General features: G+C 38.8%; 1 protein-coding gene across 3 annotated transcripts; it reads left to right on the top strand.

Moving 5' to 3' along the window:
- Nucleotides 1-1,159: 1,159 nt before the first annotated feature.
- On the top strand, nucleotides 1,160-27,939 carry STEAP4 (STEAP4 metalloreductase). 3 transcript variants are annotated; one of them, XR_003967150.1, is made up of 6 exons: nucleotides 1,160-1,254; nucleotides 17,627-18,084; nucleotides 18,725-19,252; nucleotides 21,038-21,202; nucleotides 22,812-23,246; nucleotides 26,235-27,939. XR_003967150.1 is itself a non-coding variant. In XM_030307904.2 (5 exons), exons 2-5 carry the CDS (start codon nucleotides 17,629-17,631, stop codon nucleotides 23,097-23,099), a joined length of 1,437 nt encoding a protein of 478 aa, XP_030163764.1. In that variant the 5' UTR covers nucleotides 1,160-1,254; nucleotides 17,627-17,628; the 3' UTR covers nucleotides 23,100-25,876. The 3 variants fall into 3 exon arrangements, 1 of the variants encoding a protein (XP_030163764.1); XR_003967149.1 differs by lacking the exon at nucleotides 26,235-27,939 and adding an exon at nucleotides 25,434-25,878; XM_030307904.2 differs by lacking the exon at nucleotides 26,235-27,939 and having other exon boundaries at nucleotides 22,812-25,876.

Genomic DNA, 27,939 nt, shown 5'->3' with positions numbered 1-27,939 from the left:
AACCTCTAACATAGGTTTATCAATGAGTGCACTAAATATGGAGTACCTATTATAAGCAAGCACTGTTCTAGGTGTGGTGGAGAATCCCAGGCTGAAAACAATAGGGTGTCAACCCCGGGAGCTTGCAGTCCAGGAGAGGAGATGTAGACACAGTAACTCTCTTACGAGGCAAACCATCCTAACTGCTGTATTGGAAGCATAAACTACCCTGTATGGAGAAAGAAAAGTTTTATTGCAACCAGAGGCTCGGAGAAGACTTCTTGGAAGACATGGAGTGAGAGCTAACACCACAAGATACTCTGCAGAGAGCTGCAATCCAGGCAAAGGAAGGGTTGGCTCCAAAGTGCTGGGAACAGGCCTCCATGTGGCTGAACATCTGGATCTTGACAAGTATGCCATGGAACTTAAGACCAGATGGCTTGGCAAGAGACAGATTAGGAGATTCTAGGTTCTAAACTGCAGAGTTTGAGGGGTGCTTTGCCCCATAGGTTACCATGACTAATTAAATCTTAAACCCCCATAGCTGTAGTTTCTGAGCTCCTCCTATATAGGAAGACATATCAATCCCATTTGCATGTATATAATTATGCAATATATATTATTGCATATTATTATGTAATATTATCTAGCTATAGATCAACAATAAGGCATCCACATCATCATCCCTCTTTCTTTCAGCTTCTTTTGAACGACTTAATCTACCTAAATGAAAACCTCCTAATTCAAGATCAAGTTATGAGCCCCATGAGAACCCAAGGCTTCCAGACAGAGGGGAAAGAGGTCACCTTTTACTCTGAATTGAGACAAAATGGCAGCAAGAGAAATGCCTGGAAGCCTAGACCAGGTAGTGTTTTCCCAGCTACTCAGAGTTGTCTGGCTCCTTCGGGAGAGGGATCCTCCTCAGCCTCCCTAAATTTCAATCTGCCTGGAACGCAGATTCCACGGGCTCTGGGGAAAGCCCTTGAAAACCCCGCAGGCTGATACCAGCAGCAACATCTGCAGCAACGGCCACAGTGGCAGCACAGGAAGTTCTGGTTCTTCCAGTTGCCCGGGATTCCCAGTTTGAACGCTTCCTGGAAACGCTTTCTTCACCGCTTATCTTGCGAAATCTAGCGGGCCCTCCCTCCTCTCTCTGGCCTCTTATACGAGCGAGAGGCGCCACCCGCAGCCCGGAGCTGTGAGCTGACCCCCGGCGCTCCCTGCTGCAGCTGCGCCTGACCGTGGCCGCCTCGCCTCAAAAGCACTTCCTAGCAGGTGGGTCCCTGTAGCCCGCTACTGCCTCGTACTTTTCGCCGCGCGGCTCCCCTCCCTTATCTGCTTCAGCCCACCTCGAGCCCCTACTTCCAGGACCCCACTCTCCAGCCCGAAAGCACCTGGAAGAAGGTGCTGGCAAACTCCGCGCCGCGCCCCCCCTACCCCCGCGCCCCTCTCCAAGACGGGCCATCCAAGGGTGTCCCGCGATGAGTTAAGCAATTCAGCAAGCATCTATTTTCCTGGAGTTTTATCGCCCATCTCTACCCCAGGGTGCAGAGAAACCCGAAGACTTAGGGTTTATATTCCTCTATCTTAACTTCTGGATGAGAGCGGTTTTGTGGCGCTCACCAGGAAGGGCGCCTGGAAGAATGTGGCTTTGGCAATCTCCTCAGTCTCAGATCTTCACCAAGAGCTGAAATGTGTGCGGAGATCTGCAACCACTTCCGTCCTTGATCTCGATTTAAACTCCCTCTTTTGTAATTTAGCGATTGCTTTTCCAGAGAAATACTGTTGGAAAAAGTAATTTATTGTGAAGAATAAATAAATCTCTGTTTCCCAGTTTGTCCAGAGGCAGCTAGAAGGTAGTTCCCCTCCCTCCCTGGGTGGTAATTTAGGAACTTTTTAAAAAGATGACTGGTGTCATGAAGGGGAGCTGGATGGAGAATAGGGGAGGGAGGTTGGAGAATTCTATTCCTAGTTCTAACTAGAAGCTCACCACCTCAGCCTCATTTTCCACATATGTAAAATAAAAGGCTCTTGGACCAGATGATCGACAGGGTCCAACACTTTACCAAGGTGAAAATCAATGACTAAAGATGCTTGCTGGTTTGAAATATATAGAAAATCTCATTAATGCAGTAAGTATAACCAAGGAATTACTTTCTTCATACTAATGCAAGTTTCAGTGTTGTAGGGAAACTACCCAGTTTTGGAGTGTCTCTTCCCACACAAGTATCTTAGACTTCTAACACATTTATCATTCAGAGAATACTCTCAGCTTTCAAAACCATTCTTCAGCCTTGCTCTGTGAGAATGTCCTATTCCCTATAAATGGCAGTCATATAAATGTCACTCACATGAAAGAACATTTTTTCTGATTCAGTAGGTGTAATTTTATGAAATGGCACATTTATTTGAAGCAGTAACTTTTTTGAGATATGGCCTTTTGCAAGGCCCCGAGTTTTTCAGAATGCTGTGATTTAGCACAGAATGAAATTCCGCCTGCATGCATTCTACCTGCGTGGCAAACATTGCCAACCCAGAAAACCTATTTATCAGGCTTTGGGGTTGTAAAGTAAATGGTACATGTGTATAGAGAAATTGGGTCAGAGCACTTTCTCCATTGGCAACATTTATGGCTCTGCAGAAGTTCACAGAGCAACTTCATGTTCAGAAACCGATGTGTACAAGACCTGACCCCTAACTCGAAAACAATTTCCAGACTTCTGTCTTGCTTCAGCTTACTAACTGTTGTTAGAAGTAACCAAATAAAAGTTTATAAGCCTGTTAATAAGTTGAAAACCCTGGGCCTTGAGCCTTGTTCTGAACAGTTTTAAGAAAAATAGATTCATTCGTCGTAGAATTTCAAAATTGAAGAAACCCTGGGCAGTCACTCTGCACTTCACGATCTCCTGAAGGACCACCCCTACATCATTCCACCATTGTTAATGCCCTTATTAAAAGGACATAGATTCTCCTTTTAAAATCTCCCAAGTAGCTGATTCTGTGGTCACCCTTGGAAACACAGTCCAGTGTTTCGTGATCCTCACCATCTGGTTCTTTTTATAAGTCACTTAGATCTGTCGTCAACTGCTATTTAAAAATCATTTCCTTTTAAAATCTTAAGAAGGCTAAAAAGCTACTGGCAAATAGATGTACATAATCACCCTTCAAACTTGAAGACTTGCTAGGGTACCTTTTTGGTAGTTTCCCCTGAGCTGTCCTCTGAGAAGGAGGCCATTTGCTAAGTCTCTGTACCCACATCTACCTATCATTCTTACTGTAAGATTCTACACGGGCTACGAATAATGTGGTTTTCTGGGTGGGAGCATTTTTTTGAAGTTACATTTATGCCATAAATAACAGAAATAAGATTTACAAAGACAAGAGCTCTGAAGTCACCTGTTTGTTTCTGTTCTTTGTAAGCCCAAAGAGAATGGGTCATTAGTCAATTATGAAGACTTTCTGAGCAGTTCTGCATGATGTGTTAAGCCTACTTGAGACATTTTGAATGACTTTTCAAAATGATTTGAATTAACACTTGTTCTTTTGTTGAGAAGAAATCAGTCCTGGAAGGAACAAAGGTGATGAATAACTAAAGGATAATTAATGCTTAAAACAATGTATGATGAGAAAACATACTTGGCCTATATACATAAACAGTCTGTTTTTCCAAAACCATTAAGGAAAAGAGAACAAAGGATGCTTGTACTTTATGGAGATCATCTTTCCGAAATATACCACTACAAAAAGAATACACTCTTCTACTAGAAGAACTATTTCCATTCTAACTAGGCAGGACATTGACATCCTAATCCAAATCCTTCTCCACAATGTTCTAGAAGAGTTTATTAAACCATGTGAGAGAGATCTTACCACATTGTACTTTGACAGTCACATATTTCTGAAAAGTTATTTTGAGAGAAATATGTTTCTTTTAAATGTAGATTGTATGAGCAGTTCTAATGTCAGGCTGAAGCAAAGTTCAATTTTCATCTTAAAAGGAAAAAAGTGTGTGCGAAGGGTAATTTTGAAAAGTTAGGACCTATAATTCTGAATAAAAAGAAACCTAAGAGGTAATAATATAACTACATAGTACACCTCCTAGAGGGTTATTAGAACCCAAACTAGGTAGTCTCTTTTGCCTCAGTTCCAAATACTGGGGGGGGGGGGGGGGGGGAGGGGAGAATGGCATTAACAATAGAGCAGGGGACTCCAGTGAGGTCTTCAGTGGTGACGGCACCAAAGCTGAGGAACATGAAAATATGAAGGGGCAATTAATGGTCCACACTGATTATGCATGTTTCATCTGCACCTGCTCTTTTCACAGGGTGTGGAAACAGCTTTGAGCCCAAGTTAAATAGTGGCTGAGGCAATTTTGCGCAGACTTTAGTAAACTTCCTTGTCCTGTTTCCCAGATTAACTTGTGCCCATTCTTTAACCTGGGACCCACTTGGCACAATCCCTTACTTGGGTCCTTACACACTATATTATAGCAGTTTGAGGATGTGTCTACGTCCTCCCCAAGAGGGAGTACAGCACAGTGCCTGGCACAGAGAGTCTGTTCAAAAAGTCTGTTGCAAACATGAAAGCCTACCAACATGTTGATAACACTGATTTTTATTTTTGGAAGATAAGAACCCTTATGGATGTAGTAGGTTCTGAGCACAGATGCCCCCTGCACTATACCACTTAAGGTCAAAGTGTCCAGATTTCAAACATTTGCCATTTGGGGAGAAGCATGAGATTGCTTTGTACCGTACAGTCAATATAAAATAAATAGTAGGAATTATTGTAAGTATTTTTTAAAGGAGGAAGAAATTGCAGGAACCTTGGTGGTTCTTCTCATTAACGTTAATTTTAGTAACCCTATTATGTTGCTATACTGGGTTTCATTTAAAAAAATGTGTAACTATAATACTTTAGAGTGTAATTCATTTTAAAGAGTGATCTAATAGGATTAAGGCATTTAACTGAGGCCAGGAAAATTGGAATATTGAATTTTTAAAGGTTTTAATTAGTTTAACTTAAGTAAAACATGTTAGCCCTTCTTTAATACTTGAAAGCATGGTATAAGATACAAAGCCTAGTGAACAGTTCACAAGAATTAAGTTATATCAAATCATTCTTATACAAAAAAAAATTTATCATACTTCCAGTTATTTCTTCTCCATTACCCAAGTACTAAAATGATTTCTTCATCCTATTCAATTGCCCTGACTTGGGTGGTATCAGAAAGGGGAGGATGTTGAGGAGAAAGCAGTTAGCAGCTTGGCAAATGGTTTGATTCAGTTGATAATGAAAGCGTATCAATTGCCTCTGGTTTTCCTAGACTAAGATCCCAAATTGTGCATTCTTGAAGCATATCTGAAAAATGGAAAGATATGTGTTTGGGGATAGCAGTACACAAAGAGGCTCCTGTCTCTATCTCCCCCAGGAAAGCAGGAATTACTTTCCCATTTCCACAGTCACATGCAATTCTTGGGAATGGGGGGAAGGGGGGGAGGTGTGGGAAAGGTAGGGAAAGAGCCAATGGGGTGCTGGTAAATGGCTCTCTGAGAAGAAAAAAAAAAAGTCCTGATTTATCACATTTGCTGATTTCCATGGCATGAAGATTCCCACCATGCCTAATGTCAAGCTCTTACCTGGCAAGCCAGCCTCTAGCCATACATACCACTGAAAAGAGCTGACATTGAAAACCGAGGAATTTAAAAGAAGGAGCTGTCTCATTAAAGAATATTTATCAACTAGCACTGCTCTCAAGTTTGTATATCAGAGTATAACACAGGGAGGAAGGGGAGCAGTTTCAAAAGCACTTTGTCCCCTGGGGTAAGACAGGGAGCAGCTACAAGGCCAGACCTGGCCCCAAAGCTCAAGCTGATCAGTCCTGGCAAACATTAGAGGCACTCTGGCCACAGCGGAGTCCTTGCCTCTGAGAGCTAGCTTAGAAAGAGATGAAAATGGTACCCAAAAGATGAAGGAAACTATATTCCTAAGAATGTGTGAATCTCCCCTGCCCCCAGGAGATTTATTTTTTAAATGGTAAGAAGATAGACAATATGAAGCAGAATTGAGTTTCTTTTTTTTTTTTTTATTTTTTTCTTAATGTTTATTTTTGAGACAGAGAGAGACAGAGCATGAACAGGGGAGGGGCAGAGAGAGAGGGAGACACAGAATCAGAAGCAGGCTCCAGGCTCTGAGCCATCATCCCAGAGCCCGACGCGGGGCTCGAACTCACGGACCGCGAGATCATGACCTGAGCTGAAGTTAGACGCTTAACCGACTGAGCCATCCAGGCGCCCCTAAGCAGAATTGAGTTTCATCAGCAGGGACTTAGGAGTGGGATCAGATCCACAGCAACACTCCTCTACCCCCAAACTAAGTTGGCAGTTATCAATACTTAGATAATTCCTCGTGGCCTCAATGCGAAGATAAATGACCATTCATAGGGAATTTACTTAAACAAAGTTCATTCAGAATTGAAATGATCAAATCACTTGCCAAATATCCCTGACCACAGTAGTCCTAGAAAAAGCAAACCCCACTAATTGACACTAACTATTAAGTGGGTTGTCGTGATCACCAAATTATCCAATAAGCAAATGCTCATGTAGCATTTGTACAAGCCAAATGCCACCTAATCAGCAAGATAGAGTTATTTTTCTGATGGTGGCAAGTCCAGTTCTGTCCTGATGCTGAATGTGTGGTAAACTACAGATTTGTAAGAAGTTGTCCAGCATTTAGAAGGTAAATAGAGGTCAAGGCAAATTAACTCAGACGTGACTAAATTCCTGACCTTGTTGTCATGAGCCCCAGGCTTTAATCAAATAAATTAACCAACCTAGTCAGTGGCTAATGAACCTACATGATAAAATTCTTGGCCAGGGAATCTTGACAGATGTGGCTGAGATCCAAATGTGAAAACATGTATTAGTAAGGTTTTTGGTTGAACGAGAATTTCATGGAGAACTTAAGTTAAAAATAAATAATTTTTTTCTTTTAAAGTACAATTAAAATAGATACTAGAGGTCTGCATTTCCTTGCTGTCTTGGTAATTCATTGGGTGGCACCGAGATGTTACTAACAGAATCATTATAGCTGCAGCACAGGCCATAGCTGGTTCTCATTATTAGCAAATCCCTATAGAACATTAACGTGAAGGTTATATAGTTATGTTCTTGTGACTTGATCAAACTGTACAGGTTAAGACTCCTGTTTCCTTTTGCATTATTCTGTTGGCCAGCATAAAAGCTAATCATCAGTAAACTTGGTTGCTATGAGATAAATAATATTTTCTCACAAAACAATTGAAATAATTTATCAGTTTTTCAGCAACCAACCTACAGTGGTTTTTAATTGGATTAAATGCATTAAATGCTAGATATCTTTTTGTCTGTGGCTATTACTAACAGAGGTACTTCTAACTACAAGGCTAAAATAAGAAATGCACTATTTTATTTTCAAATAACATGTGCAACTGAAGACTGAATGTCAAAAAAAACCAATTAATTAGAAAAATCCATTGATTATAGACATGTTACATTTTTCATAAACTGCAATCAGAAGTCTTTTTAAGCCAAGGTCTTCTGATTTTGCTACAATAATATATACCTGTCAGTAAAATAATACATGCTTAAATGTGAATATGCTTGCTTTCTCTGAAGAACTTTGATTTCACTAAATACAGAAAGAGCTCAGTGAAAAAATTGGAGGAGTTCATATGTTAGTGGAAGGTTTTAAATTTTTTTTAAGTATGTTTTGCTTTCCATTTGTCCCTGGGATATATTAAAACAAATGCTCTAATCACAAGAAGACTGGCACCATTGCACAAGTCCCTGCTGCCCCTCTGCCTTGTGATGAAAGGAGATACTTGATTGATGGGCTTCAGCTCATTACAAATATGTTGTCAAGTCATGTAGCGCTTTCAGGTTGAAATTCAGAAGGAATAATAAAACAGAAGGAGGGACTTAAAAAAAAGTCCCTGTTTACAGGCATCAAATTAAAATGAAAAATCATGTCACATCTTACAGAGTTTAAAAATGCTATTTGTATTCTAACTCTTTGGAAGGGGCCAAGCAAGATCCCTGGGTTTGTATGCTACAACACCAGGGGCAGTGTATGTGTCCATTGGGGTTACTACCTGCCAAAAGAATTCAAAATCTTGGATTGAACAATCGTTTCAGAATTCAAAGCTGAATTATTAAGTGGGGAAAGGTGGAGAATATCTTTAATAATGGTTTTGTCCAAATGATAAACGAGATAGTGTATGGCACCATTTGAGAGTTACTATTCAAATTCAGGAGCACTGTAGTAGATCTGTGAGGGGAATTGACCCAACAAACTTTGTGGCTCATGGAGAACATCCTGTCAAGGTTTCCTTGAGATAGGAACAAAGCAAAACCCTATCTGGCTGTCTAATACCAAACTCTGAGTCTGACTCCCTCGAGTTTCCTTTTTGTGGGTCCTGCACACTCATTCCTGCCTCTGGTTTTCATAAAAATAGGAATTCTAGGCTCTCAGACTCAGCCAATGAGTATGTGGTGGGAAAGTTGAAAAGCAGGTGAAATGTTCCTGCAAACCCTTATAACCTCATCAACACCCTACTTTCTCTCTGCCTTTCCCTTCCCTATCATCTCTCTCCAAAAAAAGATAGACTTATCTTTTTTTCATTTGCAGTGGTTTTCAGCCGTGGTTCTCCTTAGAATTGATTGCTTGTTTGGGTTGGGTTTTTGTGTTGTTGTTTGTTAATACAGATGTCTGGGCTCTATCTCAGACCAATTGATTCAGAATCTCAGGGGGTGGTGCCCTAGCATTTAATAGCTACCTAGCTGATTTTAATGTATGACCAGGAAGAGAACCACTGTAGCAGACCATTAACTGAAAGCTAACAGGTAATGGTTTGCATTCTTGGCTCAAGTAGAATCATCTAGGGGAGCTGTTTTTGAAAAAGAAAATGCCCAGACTCTACCCTAGACCAGTTGACTGAGACTCTCCAAGAGTTTGATCATCAGTATGTTACAAAAGTTCTCTATGTGATCCTAATGTATACCAAGGTTGAGAACCACTACTTTCTAGTGGTTCCTTTGTATGGGTGTTTGCATTTTATAAACCTTAGTGATTCTAAGAATTCACCTTGATGGTTGAACAAAACTCTGGAAAGAGTGCCAGGAAGACATCTGTTTGTCTATACCATGGCCCCTCTCCCTGCATTCCTGTCCAAACCAAATTCAATAAATGGGTCCTTCTTTGCCTACTTATGGTTTTATCATGGTTCCCAGCACACTATTTCTATTACCCAAAATTGTGTGTTGTGATGATGATAGAGCTTTGTCTTTATAGTCCTTTTCATGATTACCTCCAAACCTTTTTCAGTGAAACATTTTTTTTTTGCATTTTTAGTTTGTATAAATATGTAAAACTGGGTAAACTAAAAAAACAAGTAAGCCTTCTACTATTATGTGTTAATATAAGATTGTATCTTTATATCAAAGAATTTACCTTAATTTGTATTTTCTATAGATTTATCAGAATAGAAGATGTAAGAGGATTCATGAAGGCTAATTTTTCCTTTCAGGGCTCTCTGCACCTGAGAGAGAGGGGAAGATTTTCTTTCCTCTTCCCATTTTTAAAATAGTCTTATATTCATAAGTATTTAAATGTTTTCCTCTTCATTCTGTGAAAACATTAGGGGAAACAAATGGCCCATTTTCCAAAAGCAAGGCGACAAAGTGCCTACCTTTTAGAATGGGCATGCTTTGGGTTGTTGATCCCTGTTCTTCTTACTAAAAGGAATGCAGAACAGGATCTATTCCAGGGCACAGAGAGGGGAGAAAGGTCAATTTGCCTCTGGCTGCTGATACACAAAGGACTTCAAAATTTTATTTTGATGTGTTCTCCAAATGAGGTCTATGCATATACAGAAATATACTGCTTAGGATAAAAAGAAGTGTATTTTACAAGTTTAGATTTGTATCTACTTATCAGATAACTGCACACTGCTATTATACTTTAATATGAATTAATATTGTAATACAGCCCGTGATTATCTCCTAAACAAAACAAATAGATTATGTTTTATTTTCAGAAAATGTAAAAAATCATTGATTTGTTAAGTATAAGCATTTAAAATATACAATTTTTTATAGCTATGGATAAGATATTACAAAAACTTATATTGAAAGGCAAAGGAACTAGAATATCTAAAACAGTTCTGAAAATTTAAAAAAAAAATGAAGTGGGAAGAATGAGTCTACCTAATTTTAAGTCATCAAAACTTCATAGAATTGGCAGAGTGTAGAAACATAGATCAATGGAACAGAATAGAAAACCCAGAAATAGAGCCATGCATGTGCAGGCAACCGATTTTTGACAAAGGTACAAAAGCAATTCAATGAAAGAAGGATAGTCTTTTAAAAACTGATAGGGAAGTAATTATATATTCCTAGGCAAAAAAAATGATTTAAACCTCAGACTTTGTACACAGATTAACTCAAAATGGATAATGGATTTATATGTAAAATATAAAACTACCAAGCTTTGAGGAGAAAATATTCAAGACCAAGAGCTAGGTGAAGAATTCCCAGACATGACATGAAAAGTACAATCCACAAAAGGAAAAGGCAATATATTAAATTTAATCAAAATTAAAAACCTCTGCTCTGCGAATGACCCATCAGAATAAAAAAACAAGCTACAGAGTGGGAGGAAATATTTGAAGACCACCTATCTGACCAAGGACTCATATCTAGAATATATAAAAACTCAACAGTTAAAAAAAACAAAAATCCATTTAAAAAATGGCCAACAAGATGACTTTTCAAAAACAGGACATATAGTAGCAAATAAGCAAATGAAGAAGTCCATACAATAGACCAGTAGTCAGCCATAAAAAGGAACAAACTGATACATGCACCAACTTGGATGGATCTCAAGGGCATTATGTGACGGGGAAGGGGGGGGGGGCGGGATGCCAGCATGAAAAAGTTACATTCTATGTGATTTCATTTATATTTCATTCTAAAATGACAAAATGATAGAATTAGAGAACAGACTGATGATTTCCAGGGGTTAAGAGAGCAGAGAGGGGAGTAGAGCTAGAACAGTTCTGTATCCTAATGGCGCCGGTGGATACATGAACTTACCTATGGGATAAAATGACAGAGAACTGTACACACACATTCTACCAATATCAGTTTCCCAGTTTTGATATTGTACTACAGTTATGGAAAATGTAACCCCTGGAGGAAATGAAGGATCCCCAGGAACCTCTCTTACTATCTTTACAACTTCCTGTGAATCTATAGGTATTTCAACAAAAATATTCTTTTGTTAATAGCATTGATTTGTTAGGCATAAACATTTAAAACATGCAATTTTTGTTATCTTGTTGAAACATTTCCATGTTTTTTAAAAGCTAGAATGCTCTTAAATTGGAAGTGGCCGGGCCCTCTCTCATCTCTGACCTCTAGGAGGTGATAGAAATAAAACACACAAACCAGACAAGCCCTAACTTCCTCAAGTGAAGCCTAGTTGGAATTTCCCAGAAGAAGGCTGTCTCAGGTTCCCCATGCCTGGGCTGGGATCTGCAGACAGAGGGAGATGACGGGCAAGACTCTACATGACCCACACCTAGTCCCGCTCCGTGCCTTACACGCACGCACATGAGTGCACCCATGCGCAGGCACACAAGCTTCTCTGGTGGCTGCTACCATGGCCCTTCCAAGTCATCTCCGCCACCTTTGCATCTGTGCTGTTGGTTACCAATCTCTTAATCTATATGAATGCCCAGTGGGGTCACTTTGCCTGTCTTGGCCTTCATCTCAAGGAGCCTCTGAATGATTTTCCAATCCAGGGGGTATTCTTGTGTTTCCTGTGACAGAACTGAAGTGTGTAAAGAGCAGAAGGAAAAAGAAATCACTATGTTATGTTTTAACTATCTTAACTCTACTTTCCCTTAATACCTCTGCTTCCTGTGTAACACATTTCTTATTTTCTTTGTTCCTTCCATCCTACATCTAAAAGTAAAATAGGATTAGGAAACTTTTTAAGTGGCATAAGAAATCTTACTACCTCCAGAAACCCACGTTTACACACGGGAGCTATTTTGAGTTACAAATGGTAAGAAATGGGCGTAACTTCCTTTTTTATATAATACCTTCTCTAAAACGAACCCTCAACTTGATCTCCCTTGTGGTTTCAATTATGCCTACATCTCTTTTTATGAACTTCTGTCATTGGAATTTTTTCCAAGAGTTCAGAATTAAATTCTTCCAAAGAATTAATAACTTTATTTTTCACATGTTTTTTCATCATCCCAGTTATGGTAACCTGAGATCTGATCTTTTTTGCTTTTTCCATGAAAACAAACAATAACCAAACTGTTGTATTATCCTGGATTGATTGGCAAGCAGAGGCTGTGACAAAGGTATGCATGCAGAATTTACTAGGGAAGTGATTCCAAGGAGCGGAGTGAAGAGCAAGGGGCATAAACTAGGAACGTGAGAAAGATGGCAGGAGAGAGCCTTAATTTGGCCACTGCTAAGGAGGAGTGGTGCTGTATTCTGCTGTGGCTTTCTGAGGAGCCTTATAAAACATGTCAGAACTGCGTGCCAGAAGATGAAAGGGTCAGCATTTATCCAGGGGGCCACGTCCTCCATTGGGCTATGGTGGCCCCATGGGTCATATGTGTCTGAATGCTAAGCAGGTACAGGTATCAGAGAAACCTCAGGACAAGAATGAAGAGGGTCCCCAAAGTGGGTCCCCAAAGCGAGCCTCTGATAGGCAGTGGAAGTTCAGCAGAGCTCCATTACTGCCCAATAACTAAAAGTAGAACCAGGAAGATTTGAAGAGGAGCTCAAGATGTGGCCACCAAATTACCAACCTTATAACTTCTGTAACTGGATAAGGAGTAACTAATTGCCCTATTTCTTTCTAAATCAATCGGTGATATTTTAATACCTCCTTACCATCTTTGTACCTCCAATTTGCCCAGTAATATCTCTGAAGGTTTAAGACTAAAAATATTTTTTTATTTTCAGAGAGACAGAGCACAAGCAGGGGAGGGGGAGAGAGAGAGAGAGAGAGAGAGAGAGAGAGAGAGAGAGAGAGAGAGAGAGAGACCCAAGCAGGCTCTGCAGGGTCAGTGCAGAGCCCAGTGTGGATTTCGAACTCGTGACCTGAGCCAAAATCAAGAATCGGATGCTTAACCAACTGAGCCATCCAGGTGTCCCAAGAGTGAAAATAATTTTAATGTTTGGTGTAACAACCCAAGTGTGTTACACTAGATTGTTAAGCTGCACTTTAAGAGGAAAATATTAAAATAAAATATGAAAGAATTACAAATGAGAGAAATTCACACTTGAACTGTTTATATATCTATGTTTTGATAAATTCATATGCCCTAAAGCCATTTCACACAGGATTTTTAAGAAATAAGTGAGGAAAGCAGAAACTTCTTAAGAATTATTGAATGCTATTCCAGATAAATTGTATATATTTCCAATAATCCGTTATAGAAGCATAATTAACCCTTACTTTATAGAATTTATATAAAGGTTTCATTAATTAGGTAACTAATAGATTGGTTAATTAGAAAATTACTAAATTATTTGAATAACCTATTAATATTAGATAAGTTATTGAGCATTTTCTATATCTCAAGAACTATATTAAGATACACTAGTTCATCGAATCCTCACACTGTCTCCAAAGTAGGTACTATCAATCTCTCATTTTAAAGATGATGAAACAGAGACACCAAGAGTTTAAGTAACTTACCCAAGCTGAGAGTGGTAGTAAAAATTGGAGCAAAGAAAGAGGCATTTGGGTAGCTTAGTTGGTTAAGTGTCTGACTCTTGATCTCATCTCAGGTCTTGATCTCAGGGTCTTTTTTTTTTAATGTTTATTTATGTATTTATTTTTGAGAGGAGAAAGTGCGAGCAGGGGAGGGACAGAGAGAAAGGGAGACAGAGAATCCCAAGCAGGCTCCGTGCTGTCAGCTCAGTGCCTGACGTGGGGCTCAAACTCACGAAACAATGAGATCGTGACTTGAGCCGAAATCAAGAGGCGGATGCTTAACCAACTGAGCCACCCAGCTGCCCTGATCTCAGGGTCTTAATCTCACGATCATGAGTTCAAACCCTAGGTTTAAGCTTCACTAAAAAAAAAAAAAAAAAAAAGTTGGAGCAAAACAATAGTGCTGTTTAGCTGATATGTTCATTTTTTTTTTTTTTTTAAAGTTTATGACAGGTTAGAATAAATTAAGGTAGTGGCCAAACTGCCAAAATTGAGTCTGGAATCACTCTCACTTTGCAATGATTAAGATGATCCAAGTAAGAATATGTCAATAAAGATACCATCCATCTCATTAACAGTTGCTGGTAACTTTATCAAATCTGTATTTTGCTTGCAAATGTTCATCCAAATATAAGAGATAGAAAATAATGTTAGGATAAAAGACTGGATGAAAAGTGAGGGGACAGCTATCTGACCTTCTTTGAACATACTCACAGTCTGACAGTAACTAAGGCATCATTTACCAGTTTGAGGGGTTGAGTTGTAAAAACAAGGTGTTAACTGATTAGCAATTAACCACTATAATATAAATTGCTAACCTAGTTTGCATTTGTAGATGCTACTAAAAATTTTTCAAAGGCACAGCTACGTTCCCATCTGAGAGGCCCTATATCATCTTCAGGTGCTTCCCTACATGCGGTCACAAAAGTTCAGGGTATCAGTCACCAGCTGGTTTTAAAAATGATTCAGTTGCTATGATTAATTCAGTTATTCAAAGAGTTCCTGTGGAAGCACAGGAGAGTCTTGTATGTCCTGTCCTTTTCTTCCATGACTTGTGACTACCTCCAAAGCTCTAACTGGTCTGCTTGTGATACAGGTACACATTTTTAGATAAGCTCAGGTAAGAGTATAGATGTTTTCCACAGGCTAAATGGAAAGGGCAAATTTCTGAAATCCCATTAAAAAGGTACAAGCTTCATATGCTCTACAATCAGCATGAAAGCCACCCTGTAGGAATTAAATAGTGACTACATCTGGTTTAAAATTCCACAGCAAATTCACTGAGTGTTACTTTAAACCCATTTGGATTAAAGAAGCAATGTCTTTACAATATCCTCCCCAACTTCTCTCCTTCTCCCTTATTCTTCCCCGTTCTTATATCATAATCATTCAACTTCCTCTTCATTATGTGCCCCACACTGTGCCTGGCACACAGAGCAAACAGCTACTTCTAACACCTACAATGCACCTTTCTAATATCATTCAACAAATTGTAGCAGGAAGTGTCTAGTCCATCATAATCAATGCTCTTGTTAGCACTGGGGATACGTTACTAAACAGAAAGAAAGAAAGAAAGAAAGAAAGAAAGAAAGAAAGAAAGCAAGCGAGAGTGAGGGAGGGAGGGAGAGAGGGAGGAAGGGAGGGAGGGAGGGAAAGAAAGAAAGAAAGAAAGAAAGAGGAAGAAAGAAGGAAGGAGAAAGAAAGGAAAGAAAGAAAAGAAAGAGGAAGAAAGAAGGAAAGAGAAAGAAAGGAAAAGGTCAATTGAAAATTTAAACTAAATAATAAATGTTATTTAAAATAAATAATAGGGGTGCCTGGGTGGCTTAGTCAGCTGAGGGTCTGACTCTTGGGTTTGGCTCAGGTCATAATCTCAGGGGCATGGGTTTGAGCCCCACATCGAGCTCTGTGCTGAGCATGGTGCCTGCTTGAGATTCTCTCTCTCTCTTAAAAATAATTAATTAATTTTGGGAAAAATTCAGTACTAAAAGAAAAAAAATATTCTAATAAAACAACCAAATTTATTTTATTACATTGGAGAAATTTGAGGACTTTGATTTGTTTTTAATTTAAATTTCACAAACTTTCAGAAAGTAACTCACATGGTTTACAACAGTATCCAACTTTAGTTTCAACTTGCATTTCTTTTATTTTGGGTAAGATTAAGATTTTTTTGTTTCACTACATTAAAAAGTCTTTCATATCACCTTAGGATAAACAGTCAACTTATATCCTTTGCCCAATTTTCTAAAGGACAATTTTTAAAAAATATTTATTTATTTTTGAGAGACAGAGAGCATAAGCAGGGGAGGAGCAGAGAGAGAGAGACACACACACACAGAATCTGAAGCATGTTCCAGGCTCCGAGCTGTCTGCACAGAGCCCGATGTGGGACTCGAACTCATGACCTCATGAGATCATGACCTGAGTCGAAGTTGGATGCTTAACTAATTGAGCCACCCAGGCTTTCCAGCAATTTTTTTTTTTTATTTGTAGGAGTTAAAAATATTTTTTCCAGTTTGTTGATCTTCTTACTTTGTTTATAGTGGTTTCTGCTTTGCGGGTATTATTTATTTTTATGTAATCACATTTATTCCCTTTTTCTTTGATGGTTTCAGGAATTTATAGGAAAAGAGCCTTTCCCCTCTAAAGTTATAAAAGAAACCTCAATGTTTCCATCTAGTTCTATTATGGTTCTACATAGATAGATAAAGACAGATAATTTAAGTGTTTAATTTTTCTTCATCTAGTTCTTGTACCTGTCTTGTTATCTTAAGTTTATTCCTAAATATTTTCTCTATTTTGTTGCAACTGTAAATAGGACCCTTTCTTCTATTAAATCTTGAACTTATTTTTTAATAAATGAAAAATATTGATATTAATTGGCTTCCTGAACAAGATGCTGGATTGATTTTATTACAGTACTTTTTCAGTTGACTTTCTCAAGGTTCCCAAAATTACAGTTTGATCATCCACAACTCCTTTTGACTTTCTATATCTCAAATCTTTTACTCTGGTCTAGTTGTGTTAGCTAGAATTTCCAAACAATAATAACTAAAGTGGTCAAAGCAGATAGGTTTCTCTGGCTTATGACTTTATTGGGAGTGTTTCTGGTTATTTTTTTTTTTTTTTTGTAATTCTGTTTAAGTATAATACTAATTGATTTTAGGTTGAGGGAGATATTTTGTATGTTAAAGAAATATCTCTCTGTTCCTTTTTGACTATGAATCAAAAATAAATGTCAAATTTTAACATATGTCCACTTAGCATACATAAATTTGACTGTATTTTTCTCCTTAAATCTTCTAATATATTAAGTTATATTAGTAGAGTTCCTAATATTGAATTTAAAGAACTAATCTTTATATTTATTCCTAGAATAATCCCCATTTGATCAATGCACACTTTCTCTTACCAAGCTACTGGATTCCGTTTGCTAATGTTTTATTTAGGATTTTTGTATCATAAAACATAAGTAAATTGGTCTACAATTTCCTTACTAGTGCATCCTTTGCTAGATTTTGCTCTGAGAACTCTAGGAACTGTTAAGTGTTAGGTAAATGCAGTTATCATTGTAACACAGGTCCATGGTTTAAAGCATCCACCAATAAGTGTCTTGGTTCTTCACTACATCTCTTTATCCAACAGAAGTTTTTCACTAATGACTTTGTTAAATGAGACACATGTGAGCATATACATGAAAATTTTTGCTCTTTCCAAATTATGTGGGAATTACGCTTGAGATAATTCATGAGAAGATGAGAGCAACCCAGATGATCACTGTTTCCTGGATATGATTCTCATTAACTTTTCCAGGTTGAGCATTCATATTTTGTTGACTATTTCTGTTATTATATTTCAGTTATGGAAAAAACTTCTACAGATGCATTTCCTTTTACTATGAATTCTTCAGAAAAGCAAGAGACTGTATGTATTTTTGGAACTGGAGATTTTGGAAGATCACTGGCACTTAAAATGCTCCAGTGTGGTTATTCTATTGTTTTTGGAAGTAGAAACCCCCAGAAGTCCAGTCTGCTGCCCAACGGTGCAGAGGTCTTGAGCTACTCAGAAGCGGCCTGGAAATCAGACATCATAATCATAGCAGTCCACAGAGAGCATTATGGTTTTCTCACAGAACTAACTGAGGTGCTCAAAGGGAAAACATTGGTCGACATCAGCAATAACCTCAAGATCAATCAGTATCCAGAATCTAATGCCGAGTACCTTGCTCAGCTGGTGCCAGGTGCTCACGTAGTAAAAGCATTTAACACCATCTCAGCCTGGGCTCTCCAGTCTGGAGCACTGGATGCAAATCGGCAGGTAATATTAAATGATTACTTTATACTCAATCTTTAAAAAAGTAAATGTTTGAATGTCCACTTTCCTCAAAGATGCCAAAATATAATTACAAAACAAAATACCCACTAAACATTTCAGTTTGCTAATATGTGCCATGGATAATTTTCTTGGGCTTAATCAAGTAGTCAATTGTTGTGATTTATTTCCCACTGTCAGCACCCTCAGCTTTGAGTTTGGTTGAAGCCAATGGTGTCAGTCTCCAGAGTCCTCCTATAAATACTAAAAAGTAACACAGTTAAATTGTTGATGGATATCCTTTCCATTCCCATCACACTGTATGAAACTGATTCCATTTATTCACTGAGATTAAAAGTAATCCCAAAGTGATATAGTACCCACAAATACAGAAGAAAAATCAAACCATCACCCTGGGAGAACCAAGTCCTATTGTGTCAGTGTGATATACTAAAACCACTCTCAATTTCAACCCTGGTACTTAACTATCCAGCACGCATGTGCAAGTTGAAAACATGTTGCTTCTATATCCTTGTTTGAAAAGCAGTTCACTACTACACGTCCTTGCTCTGCACAGTGCTTACATAGACTTTCAAAGTAATTATTAAAGAAAGAATAAGTACAAAATAAATTATTCTTAACCCAGGTGTTCGTCTGTGGAAATGACAGCAAAGCCAAGCAAAGAGTAATGGATATTGTTCGTACTCTTGGACTTACTCCACTGGATCAAGGATCTCTCATGGCAGCCAAAGAAATTGAAAACTACCCCCTGCAACTGTTTCCAATGTGGAAGTTCCCCTTCTATTTGTCTGCCTTCCTGTGTGTCTTCTTCTTTTTCTACTGTGTTATAAGAGATGTAATCTACCCCTATGTTAACAGCGGGAAAGATAGCACATTTCGCATGGCTATTTCCATTCCAAATCGTGTCTTCCCAATAGCAGCACTTACACTGCTTGCCTTGGTTTACCTCCCGGGCGTTATTGCTGCCATTCTGCAACTGTACCGAGGTACAAAATACCGCCGATTCCCGGACTGGCTTGACCATTGGATGCTTTGCAGAAAGCAGCTTGGCTTGGTGGCACTGGGATTTGCCTCCCTTCACGTCCTCTACACACTAGTGATTCCTATTCGATATTATGTACGATGGACAATGAAAAACAGAACCATTACCCAGGTAAATCTCTACTCATTTGTATTCTCCAGTTCCTTAAAGCAAAGGGAAATCTTGCTACATCATATTCCACTTCACAATTATAGAAAATCACTCTTCTATCTTTTTTTTTCTTTAATGTTTATTTATTTATTTTGAGAGAGGGGGCAGGAGCAGAGAGAGAGTGAGACAGAGAATCCCAAGCAGGCTCTGCACTGTCAACACAGGACCTGACACAGGGCCGGAACTCACGAACCATGAGAACATGACCTGAGCTGAAATCAAGAGTCAGACAGTTAACCGACTGAGCCACCCAGGTTCCCCAAACCACCTTTATTTTTTTTTTTTTTTTAATGTAGACTATAGTTCCTGTTTGGGGTTTTCTTTGTTTTGGTTTGGTTTGGGGTTTTTCTGAGTTTGGGTTTTAGGGTTTTGTTTTTTTTTTTTTTTTAATGAATTTGGTTGAGATCTCATAAAACTAGTGAGAATGAAAGTTAGATTCCCAGGTTCGCTTGGGTGCAGATGTGTACTTGCAGGATTCACTGGGATACCGGCAAACTGGCAGATTTGGAGGCTCAGGAAACCTAATAACACTTACTTGAATTCCTTAGGGAAGGAGAGCAGTCAAGAAATGTAAACCAATGAGTTTTCAAGCTTCTCTTGTTGTGCATGCTACTTCCTCTTGGAAGTCAAAACCAACCATCTTATAAAAGTAAGGGGACTGTTCAAACCTCTGTCACAAGAAGGTAAACAAATTCACAAAAGGGTGCTTATACCTCCACTAATGTTTGACTTGCAGAAAGCCATCCTCAAAAACTAGAAAATTAAACAATTTTGAGCAAATGTCAAATACTATTTTCTGCATAGTGAACAATTCAGAGAGAATCAGCTCAGAGAGTCATAAAGCAATCCCAGAGGAAGTGCTATCCATCCGTTCTAGTTTGGAAGTAATTGGTTTTGATCAATCTTACTGAAGTCTCAAAGTTTCTTAGTCAATAACTCATTGATGGTACTTCTGTGGATTTCTCTACATTATTTCTCAAATACATAGGATATTCTTAGGTAACAGTCCCATTTAAAGGGCCTGGATTTTCTCAGTCTGTGGTATGGGCAGACTTGATGCTATATTATGACATAATAAACATGAAAGAACCCAAACATTGTGTGTGTGAATAATCAGCATATAAAGCAGATGAACAGAATCCAGATATAATCATTTGAGAACATCAAGTTTTGCTTGAGGAACAAGAAGCCATATGGTAAAGAAGGTTTAAGTAAATGTTTACTTTGCTTTAGAATTTATAGGGTCAATTAAAACCTTCTACACAATTCCTAGAGTCAACTACATAATAAAGTCCCAGCAGAACCAATTACTTTTTCTACCAAGAAATATCATTTCCAAGTACATATTTCTCTATAGTTATTTTCAAGTGATTATTTTTTTTTAATTTTTTTTTCAACGTTTATTTATTTTTGGGACAGAGAGAGACAGAGCATGAATGGGGGAGGGGCAGAGAGAGAGGGAGACACAGAATCGGAAACAGGCTCCAGGCTCCGAGCCATCAGCCCAGAGCCTGACGCGGGGCTCGAACTCACGGACCGCGAGATCGTGACCTGGCTGAAGTCGGACGCTTAACCGACTGCGCCACCCAGGCGCCCCTATTTTCAAGTGATTATTAAGAAATACATGCGATTTGTCCTGAGCAAATATAGTATGCAGAGGTATTTTTCACTCCCCTTAAAAGTCTGGGCAGTTTGTAAAAAAAAAAAAAAATGTAATTTTTAAAAATTGATAATAATTTTTCTTAGGCAACGGCAAAGAGAGAAGATCCATTTAGCACCTCTACTGCCTGGCTTAGTGATTCATACATAGCTTTGGGAATCCTTGGATTTTTCCTGTTTGTACTCTTGGGAATCACTTCCTTGCCATCCGTTAGCAACACGGTCAACTGGAGAGAGTTCCGATTTGTCCAGGTAATGACTTCAAGATATAATCTACTTTACATTGCAAAATAAGTCTGGCTTTACAAATATTTTCATTTTTCTCTCATACGATGTACAGATTTTCATTATGCTCCTTCACTTCCACCACAGTGTCACAAAAATAGCAAGTGAAACACGTTCAAGTCCAAAAATGCTAAACTCTGGTACCAAAAGGCATTGCATAATAGTTTCATTTCCTAGCTGGGCATCACATGCCAAGAGTGCTGACTACTCCTAGAGCCACAGGTGTGAGTATAGAGTGAAGAGCACCAATAACTATTAAACTTTGTGTGTAGGGATATGCTAGGCACAAGATGAAGAGAAACCCAAAGACAAAATTTCTACTTCTGATATCTGCCTTCTAATAAGGACATATTGATACAAAAAAGGCATATATTAAACTCAACTTTAAAACCACCAAAGCAAGGTTTGTTAGACTGTCATACCAGACTCAGTGCGGGTCTATACAAGGGAGAATTGGTTTTGCCCGCATACCAACCACCAGACACCTCACTAAAAGCAGTTAGTTACTATTCTTATAGACCAGTAGTCCTCAAAGTGTGCTACCTAGAACCTCAGCATCGCCTGGGATCTTATTAGAGACACAAGTCCCCAGGCTCCACGCAGACCAAATGGATCAGAAACTCTAGAGGTGTGGCCCAGCAATGTGTTTTAACAAGCCTTCCAAATTATTCTGATGCATGCTCATTGTGAATCAGTATAATAGAAAAGACCATTAGTAACTGGAATTGGATTTGAATTTTATAAAACTATTTGAATTTCTGAAAGTCTTGCAGTTTCTCCCAGAGAACAAATGCAGTCAACATTTTCTCATGTTAACACCTTTAGTCAAGGCTATTAAGACAGAAATAAACATTGAGCTTTAGAATTTAGGCCAAAACAAACAAACAAAAGTAAAGTTTGCTAATTGTTCTTTACTGCAATAGAAATTAGCTAGCATCTGCTTTTAGTCTGTAACATAAACTAATGTGGTGCTTCTTAAGGACATACTGTCTTAGCATCTCTGGCCTCCAGAAAAGTTGATCAAGGAAAGAGTTTCACCACTGGGGAAGAAGCCACAGTATATTACTTATTCTAACTCAAAAAAGTTTACTTCTGGAAAACTTTCCCATCTAGCCAGGTTAAGATGAAACCACCACTTAATCCCTTCACCTATTTCGCCCATCCCAGGAATGAAAAGTACAGGGAATATAGTCAATAATATTGTAATAAAATAGTATGGTAACAGCTGGTCCTACACTTGTCATGGTAAGCAGTACAAAACATATGGAATTGTCAAATCAATACGTTGTACACCTGAAACTAATATGACATTGTATGCCAACTATACTTCAAGAATAAAATTTTTTTAAAAAAGGATGAAACCACCATATCATTTATAAGCACAATATTTTTTAAATGAAATATTTATCAACCTGAAGGAGGGTTAATGTTTTCTCCAGTACTTAGCAGAGTGTTCTAAATATTACAGACGTCAAAGGTTTGTGGTTGGTAATAAATATCCTGCATTGGCTTAGAGTGTTTCATTTTAAAATATAAATATAGTGTTAATGTACATATTCTTTTCTTGCTTATCCAGTCCAAACTGGGTTATTTGACCCTGATCTTATGCACAGCCCACACCATGGTGTATGGTGGCAAGAGATTCCTCAGTCCTTCGAGTCTCATATGGTACCTTCCTTCAGCCTACGTGATAGCACTCATCATTCCCTGCATCGTGCTGGTTATCAAGTTCGTCCTCGTCCTGCCATGTATAGACAAGACCCTTACACGGATCCGCCAGGGCTGGGAGAGGAATGCGAAACCAACATTGAATGGAGAAAGATATTTAAAGCAAAGTTCAGTCCACCTGGACTCTGAACTGTAGTAATGTATATTTAGAGAAGACTACGTAATGGGAACAGTTAAGAAGCCATTTTTCTCCCACCATGACCTGAAGTTTGTTAACAGAGAAGGAGCTGTTGCCTGACTTTAAGAACTTGACAGATAGGAATAGAACACCAGTAAATCTCAGGTTAGTGATGAATCTGTGTAGGTCCCTGCCTCTCTTTTTCCCAGAGGCAGCAGGGCTGAGGTCATGGTTATCTTTGTGGTTTCACACTAAAAAGTTGTTTTGTCATGGGCAACGTGCATGACCTAATGTCTTGCAAAATCCAGGGGAAGTACAGCAACTTCCTTCTCTGGGTCAAGGGGCTGAGTGGAATGAAAAAGAAAACAGTAAGATGGTGGCCACTGATAAAGGCTTTCTGAGGTATGTCTGAAAAGGAGGACCAATGAAGTGAAAGGAATGAGAATTTTTCTTATTGTTCTTTGCAAGTGAAGGTGGTCAAAAATATTGCCATAGTGAATTCTGTAGTTAAATGTGCTCTTTGATTTTGCTTTTGCCAACATGGATGTGTACTGTGAAGAACCATTTTATAACTAACAAATAATTTCACAATTGATTGGAAGTAACCATGGGTTGGATATATGCAAGTCTATTACTGTTGTTGTAAGATCCTTCCTTTACAAGGAATAAGTACAGGGAAGATTGAGTTACAATTGAGAGATATCCACTTGGATTTTCTCAGTGTACAACAAGCAAGGAAGGGTTGATAAAACCCTTACACGAAAAGTTCACATAAACCAGAATTTTAGACAGCAAGCTACATAAATTTTGTAAAGCTGCACTATACTAGGTATGTATGATTTAGATATTGTGGTATGCTTTGTGAATACTATATTCCAAATATTGGTCAATACTAATCATCTATGAAATGAATTTCTAGTATAAAAAAAGTGTCTTCTCTAATTCTCAAGGCTTATATAATTTTAAGCAGTGACATTAAATGAATAATGAAAGTATAATTTTGACAAATGCATAGATGAGAGAGAATTATGTAAAATCTTACGGTAGGGAGGCATGAACAGTAGCTGAAATATAAGACTTGGTTCTTTCTCAAATCTTTGTTGTAATGCAGATGGTTTGCTCTATTTTTCCTGTGCTGATAATACCATTTCCAAGATGACTTTCCACAGGATTAGCCTTCCTGGCTCATGCATGAAGCTGAAAGGGGCCTTAGGCACCCACTTCCCACAAAATGAAATAACCCAAAGGCTTTGGGTTTGACATTTTTCTGCCTACTCCATAAAGGCCACCTATTTTTCTTTCTGTTTTAACTTTTATTATCATATATTCTACATGATGCAAAATGATTAAAATATATTAAAATATCACCCACCATCCAGGAGATTTTTCTATGAAACTTTTTGAAAATAGTTTTATCTATACTGTATATTCAACTTCACATCCTCCCTTTTTCACTTAATATATCAGTGGTTTTGTTCTCTTACTTACATGGTATATGTATATTATTAATGGCTGCATTAATATTACATCAAATGGGCACTTATGTAACCAATGCGCTAATTAAACACGTAGGTTATATCTGTTTTTTACTAAAACAAATAACATTTCAGAATATCTTAGCACTTATAACTTTTTTCCATACTTTAAATTATTTCCTTGGAATACTTGCCAAGAATTGGGATTATGAAATTAAAGAACTTTTTTAATGCTTATTTATTTTTGAGAGAGAGACAGACAGACAGAGCGTGAGTAGGATAGGGCAGAGAGAGAGACAGAGACAGAATCCTAAGCAGGCTCCAGGCTCTGAGCTGTCAGCACAGAGCACAGTGCAGGGCTGGAACCCACAAACCACTAGATCATGACCTGAGCTGAAGTCAGACACTTAACTAACTAAGCCACCCAAGAGCCCCAGATTTTGTTTTTTATATCAGCTTGTGTTCCCTGAGAAGGCACACAGAATGCATGCTCCATTAATTTATCTTTGATTCACTCAAGCAAGGTTAAAAAAACCTGGAAAACTGTGAGCAGAGCTGAGGTGTGTGGCACTGACCCTAGAGCATCAGTGGGAAAGACAGAGAAAATGTCATTACTCATCTACTCTGTTTTGTGCAAAACAACCGAGTGTTCTAGGGTTGGAGCCTGCTCTTTGTCTAGAGAATGGTTGCTTCAAAATTAAATACTATCCAGGCTGATATAAAGAAAACCTCTGGGGTTAATCATGCTTTTTGGTATGTTTTTACTTGATCATAGTTCATCACTAAAAATAGAAAATGATACAACTTGGGGGGGGGGGAAGCTGCCTAGAGTAAAACTCTACTTTTATAACCTAGTAAAAATGTTCTACCTATGTAGTTAATAAAAGCCATCCATGAAGCCAGAAGTTAAAGAACACGTCCAGTGGTTTTGGTGTAACAGTGCGTTGCTAGGCCTGACCCTCAGCTTCAACTACAAGGGTCCCCAGCCCCACCGGTGGACCAGAGAAGCCAATTTCCTCCTTTCATCCCTCTCAACATCCTTCCTCCCCAACCATCAAACCAACTTGGCCATCCTAACACAGCTGACTCCTCCAGTTCACCTAGGGTTGGAAAGAATGAGTTTGGAGCAGACGAAAGTAGCAAACTATATTCCTTTTAACAGGTCCAGACCGTTTTACATAAAAAAGTTAGACTAAACTTCACTGTATTCTAGGAAAATTTTTATTGAGCTCATAAACATTTTGTTTTTGTATGTCTGCCCCATGTTAAGGGATGACTGCTTTTGTAAATTTGTACTCATTAAATGTCATTTTAAAAATACATTCCAGGTTTGTTTAATTCTGGTTTTGACTCATTAGCATTTCAAAAGGAAAAAAAAGGCAAGAAAAGGTTGGAAGGATTTAAATCACAGTAGTTCTGGCATCTGGAAGTAAAAATACCTCCTTTCAGGCATAAGGAAAAGGAGAGGCAGGACATGGGCTTTAAAGCGCATTAACAGATTTGCAGCTTTGTGCAATATATGCTTGAGCTCATCAGTGGGTGTGCTGCAATACCTTATGCATTTCAATTTTACCCTCAGAGAGGCGAGAGCATCAGCTGGCCAAACGGGGGTAGGGGTATATTGTCCCACACCAGATTTCAGTTAGAAGTAGAAAACAAAATGCCTTTCTTCCTCCAGGTAGATGCCACCATGGCGGGGCTAATGACTTCACCAGTGGACCGACCTCAGGTTGGAGTTCAGCCTGCAGACCGGATATTAAATGCCCTGCACAAGTGGACAGCTGCAGGCCTGATGGGTGTAACCATTCTTTCAATAGCAAAATAAAAACTGGGAAATAGAGGGCTAGCAACCTGGAGTAGGCTAGAAGCAAAGAGAAAAGCCCCCACTGAAAAGCTACTTTAATTAGATATTACATTAAAAGCTTTTCCTGCATTGATTGTTCAGGGACCACAAAAGAGCCATGATAATGATAAAAGTGTGTAATGAATTTTACCTCTAGGAACCCAAAAGATTCTGGACCTTCTCCCCAAAATCAAGGTGGAATGACAGTTAAGGTGCTGCCCACAGAGCTTGCAGGTTTTATTCTCTATCCCCATAACCATCATCCACACCACCCACCTATTACACATTAACACACCAAACATATCCTTGCATGATCCTACTCCAATTCTCTATAATGAGTAAGAATTACAATGTAGAAAAATCCTCTACTCGTCTAAAGATTTGTTCAGTAGAATTTAGGAAAAGAGAGTTTTCATTACTCTTCTATGCACTGCCTTTCCTCAAGCTCAAGCCAAAGCCCTGAAAGTTCCGGGCCAAGATGGCAACCTGGGAGGCCCCTGAACTCACCCCCTCCCTCAGACACAACAAATCTGTAGCTGCACACATTGCAATTCCCTCTGACAGCCCCTGAACTCATAGATAAGAGGAAATAAGAAGAAGACTACAGTGAGAAGGAGCAGGAATAAGGGTGAAAGGGAAAGGATTGGGGGTTAGAGAAAAGGGGACTGTGGCTGAGCAGGACAGTGAACCCCTGCCCTAGCCCAAAAGAGAAGCATCCATGTTTCCGGTCACAAGGGAATCCTGTAAGGCTTTTAATAATGCTTGTTGCCTAATTCTATGAGCAAAGCCTATGCTAAACACTTCACATGCATTATCTTACTTAATCCTCATGCCAATTCTCGGAAGTACTCATATTATCCCCAATTCTCAGAAGCAAAAAATGAGGCTTAAAAATATTGAGTGCCTTGCCTGATAGGAGGCAGAGCTGGAATTCGAACTAGAGGCAATGTGCCTCCAAGGCCACTCCCTTTTAACACCACAGTATAATGGAGGACACTCATGCCATCCTCCAAAACATTCCTTCAAATGCATATATTAGGCTGGATGGACTGAACCACTGACAACTCTTTTTCGAAATATTATTTAAAGAGGGGGCTCATTAGTACTTTCAATATCCCTGATTGCCCATCTTCAACACTCCACATTTGCCTAGTGTTGATTTTAGTACACCCTATGAGATTGTAGTGACTGCCATGGCAGTTTCAACACTGAGTTCAACTTTGTTGCAAGTGCCATGAAAATCTTCCCACTCCAGTCTGATGACAAGCTAGCATAAGCCTCAGAGAGAGAGCTTGGTTCACCTGGAGGCAGGCAAAACCCCTGACCTGAGGACTCAGAAGAGTAGCCAAGAACAGCTGAGCTCTACTCCGGAAGCTCAAACTCAAATGTGTTCTTTCTCTCTGGTTTCACCTCAGTGCTTTATGCAGTGAATGAACTTATTTGTTCTTGAGGTCCAGTGACTCACCTAGGAAATCTCTTAACATTGTTCACTTAGTATTTTAATGCCAGTTGAGAAACTTCAGTGCTTAAAAAAAAAAAA

This window comes from Lynx canadensis, chromosome A2 (assembly GCF_007474595.2).
Source record: "Lynx canadensis isolate LIC74 chromosome A2, mLynCan4.pri.v2, whole genome shotgun sequence".
In the NCBI taxonomy this organism is placed as follows: domain Eukaryota; kingdom Metazoa; phylum Chordata; class Mammalia; order Carnivora; family Felidae; genus Lynx; species Lynx canadensis.
This window is presented reverse-complemented; position numbering and strand designations above follow the sequence as displayed.

Bases quoted from the DNA above. Each gene is read 5' to 3' on its own strand.
- STEAP4 (XM_030307904.2), top strand. From the start codon at position 17,629: ATGGAAAAAACTTCTACAGATGCATTTCCTTTTACTATGAATTCTTCA. The intron at 18,085-18,724 runs GTAATATTAAAT...TTCTTAACCCAG, and splicing joins CACTGGATGCAAATCGGCAG to GTGTTCGTCTGTGGAAATGA. The intron at 19,253-21,037 runs GTAAATCTCTAC...AATTTTTCTTAG, and splicing joins AAAACAGAACCATTACCCAG to GCAACGGCAAAGAGAGAAGA.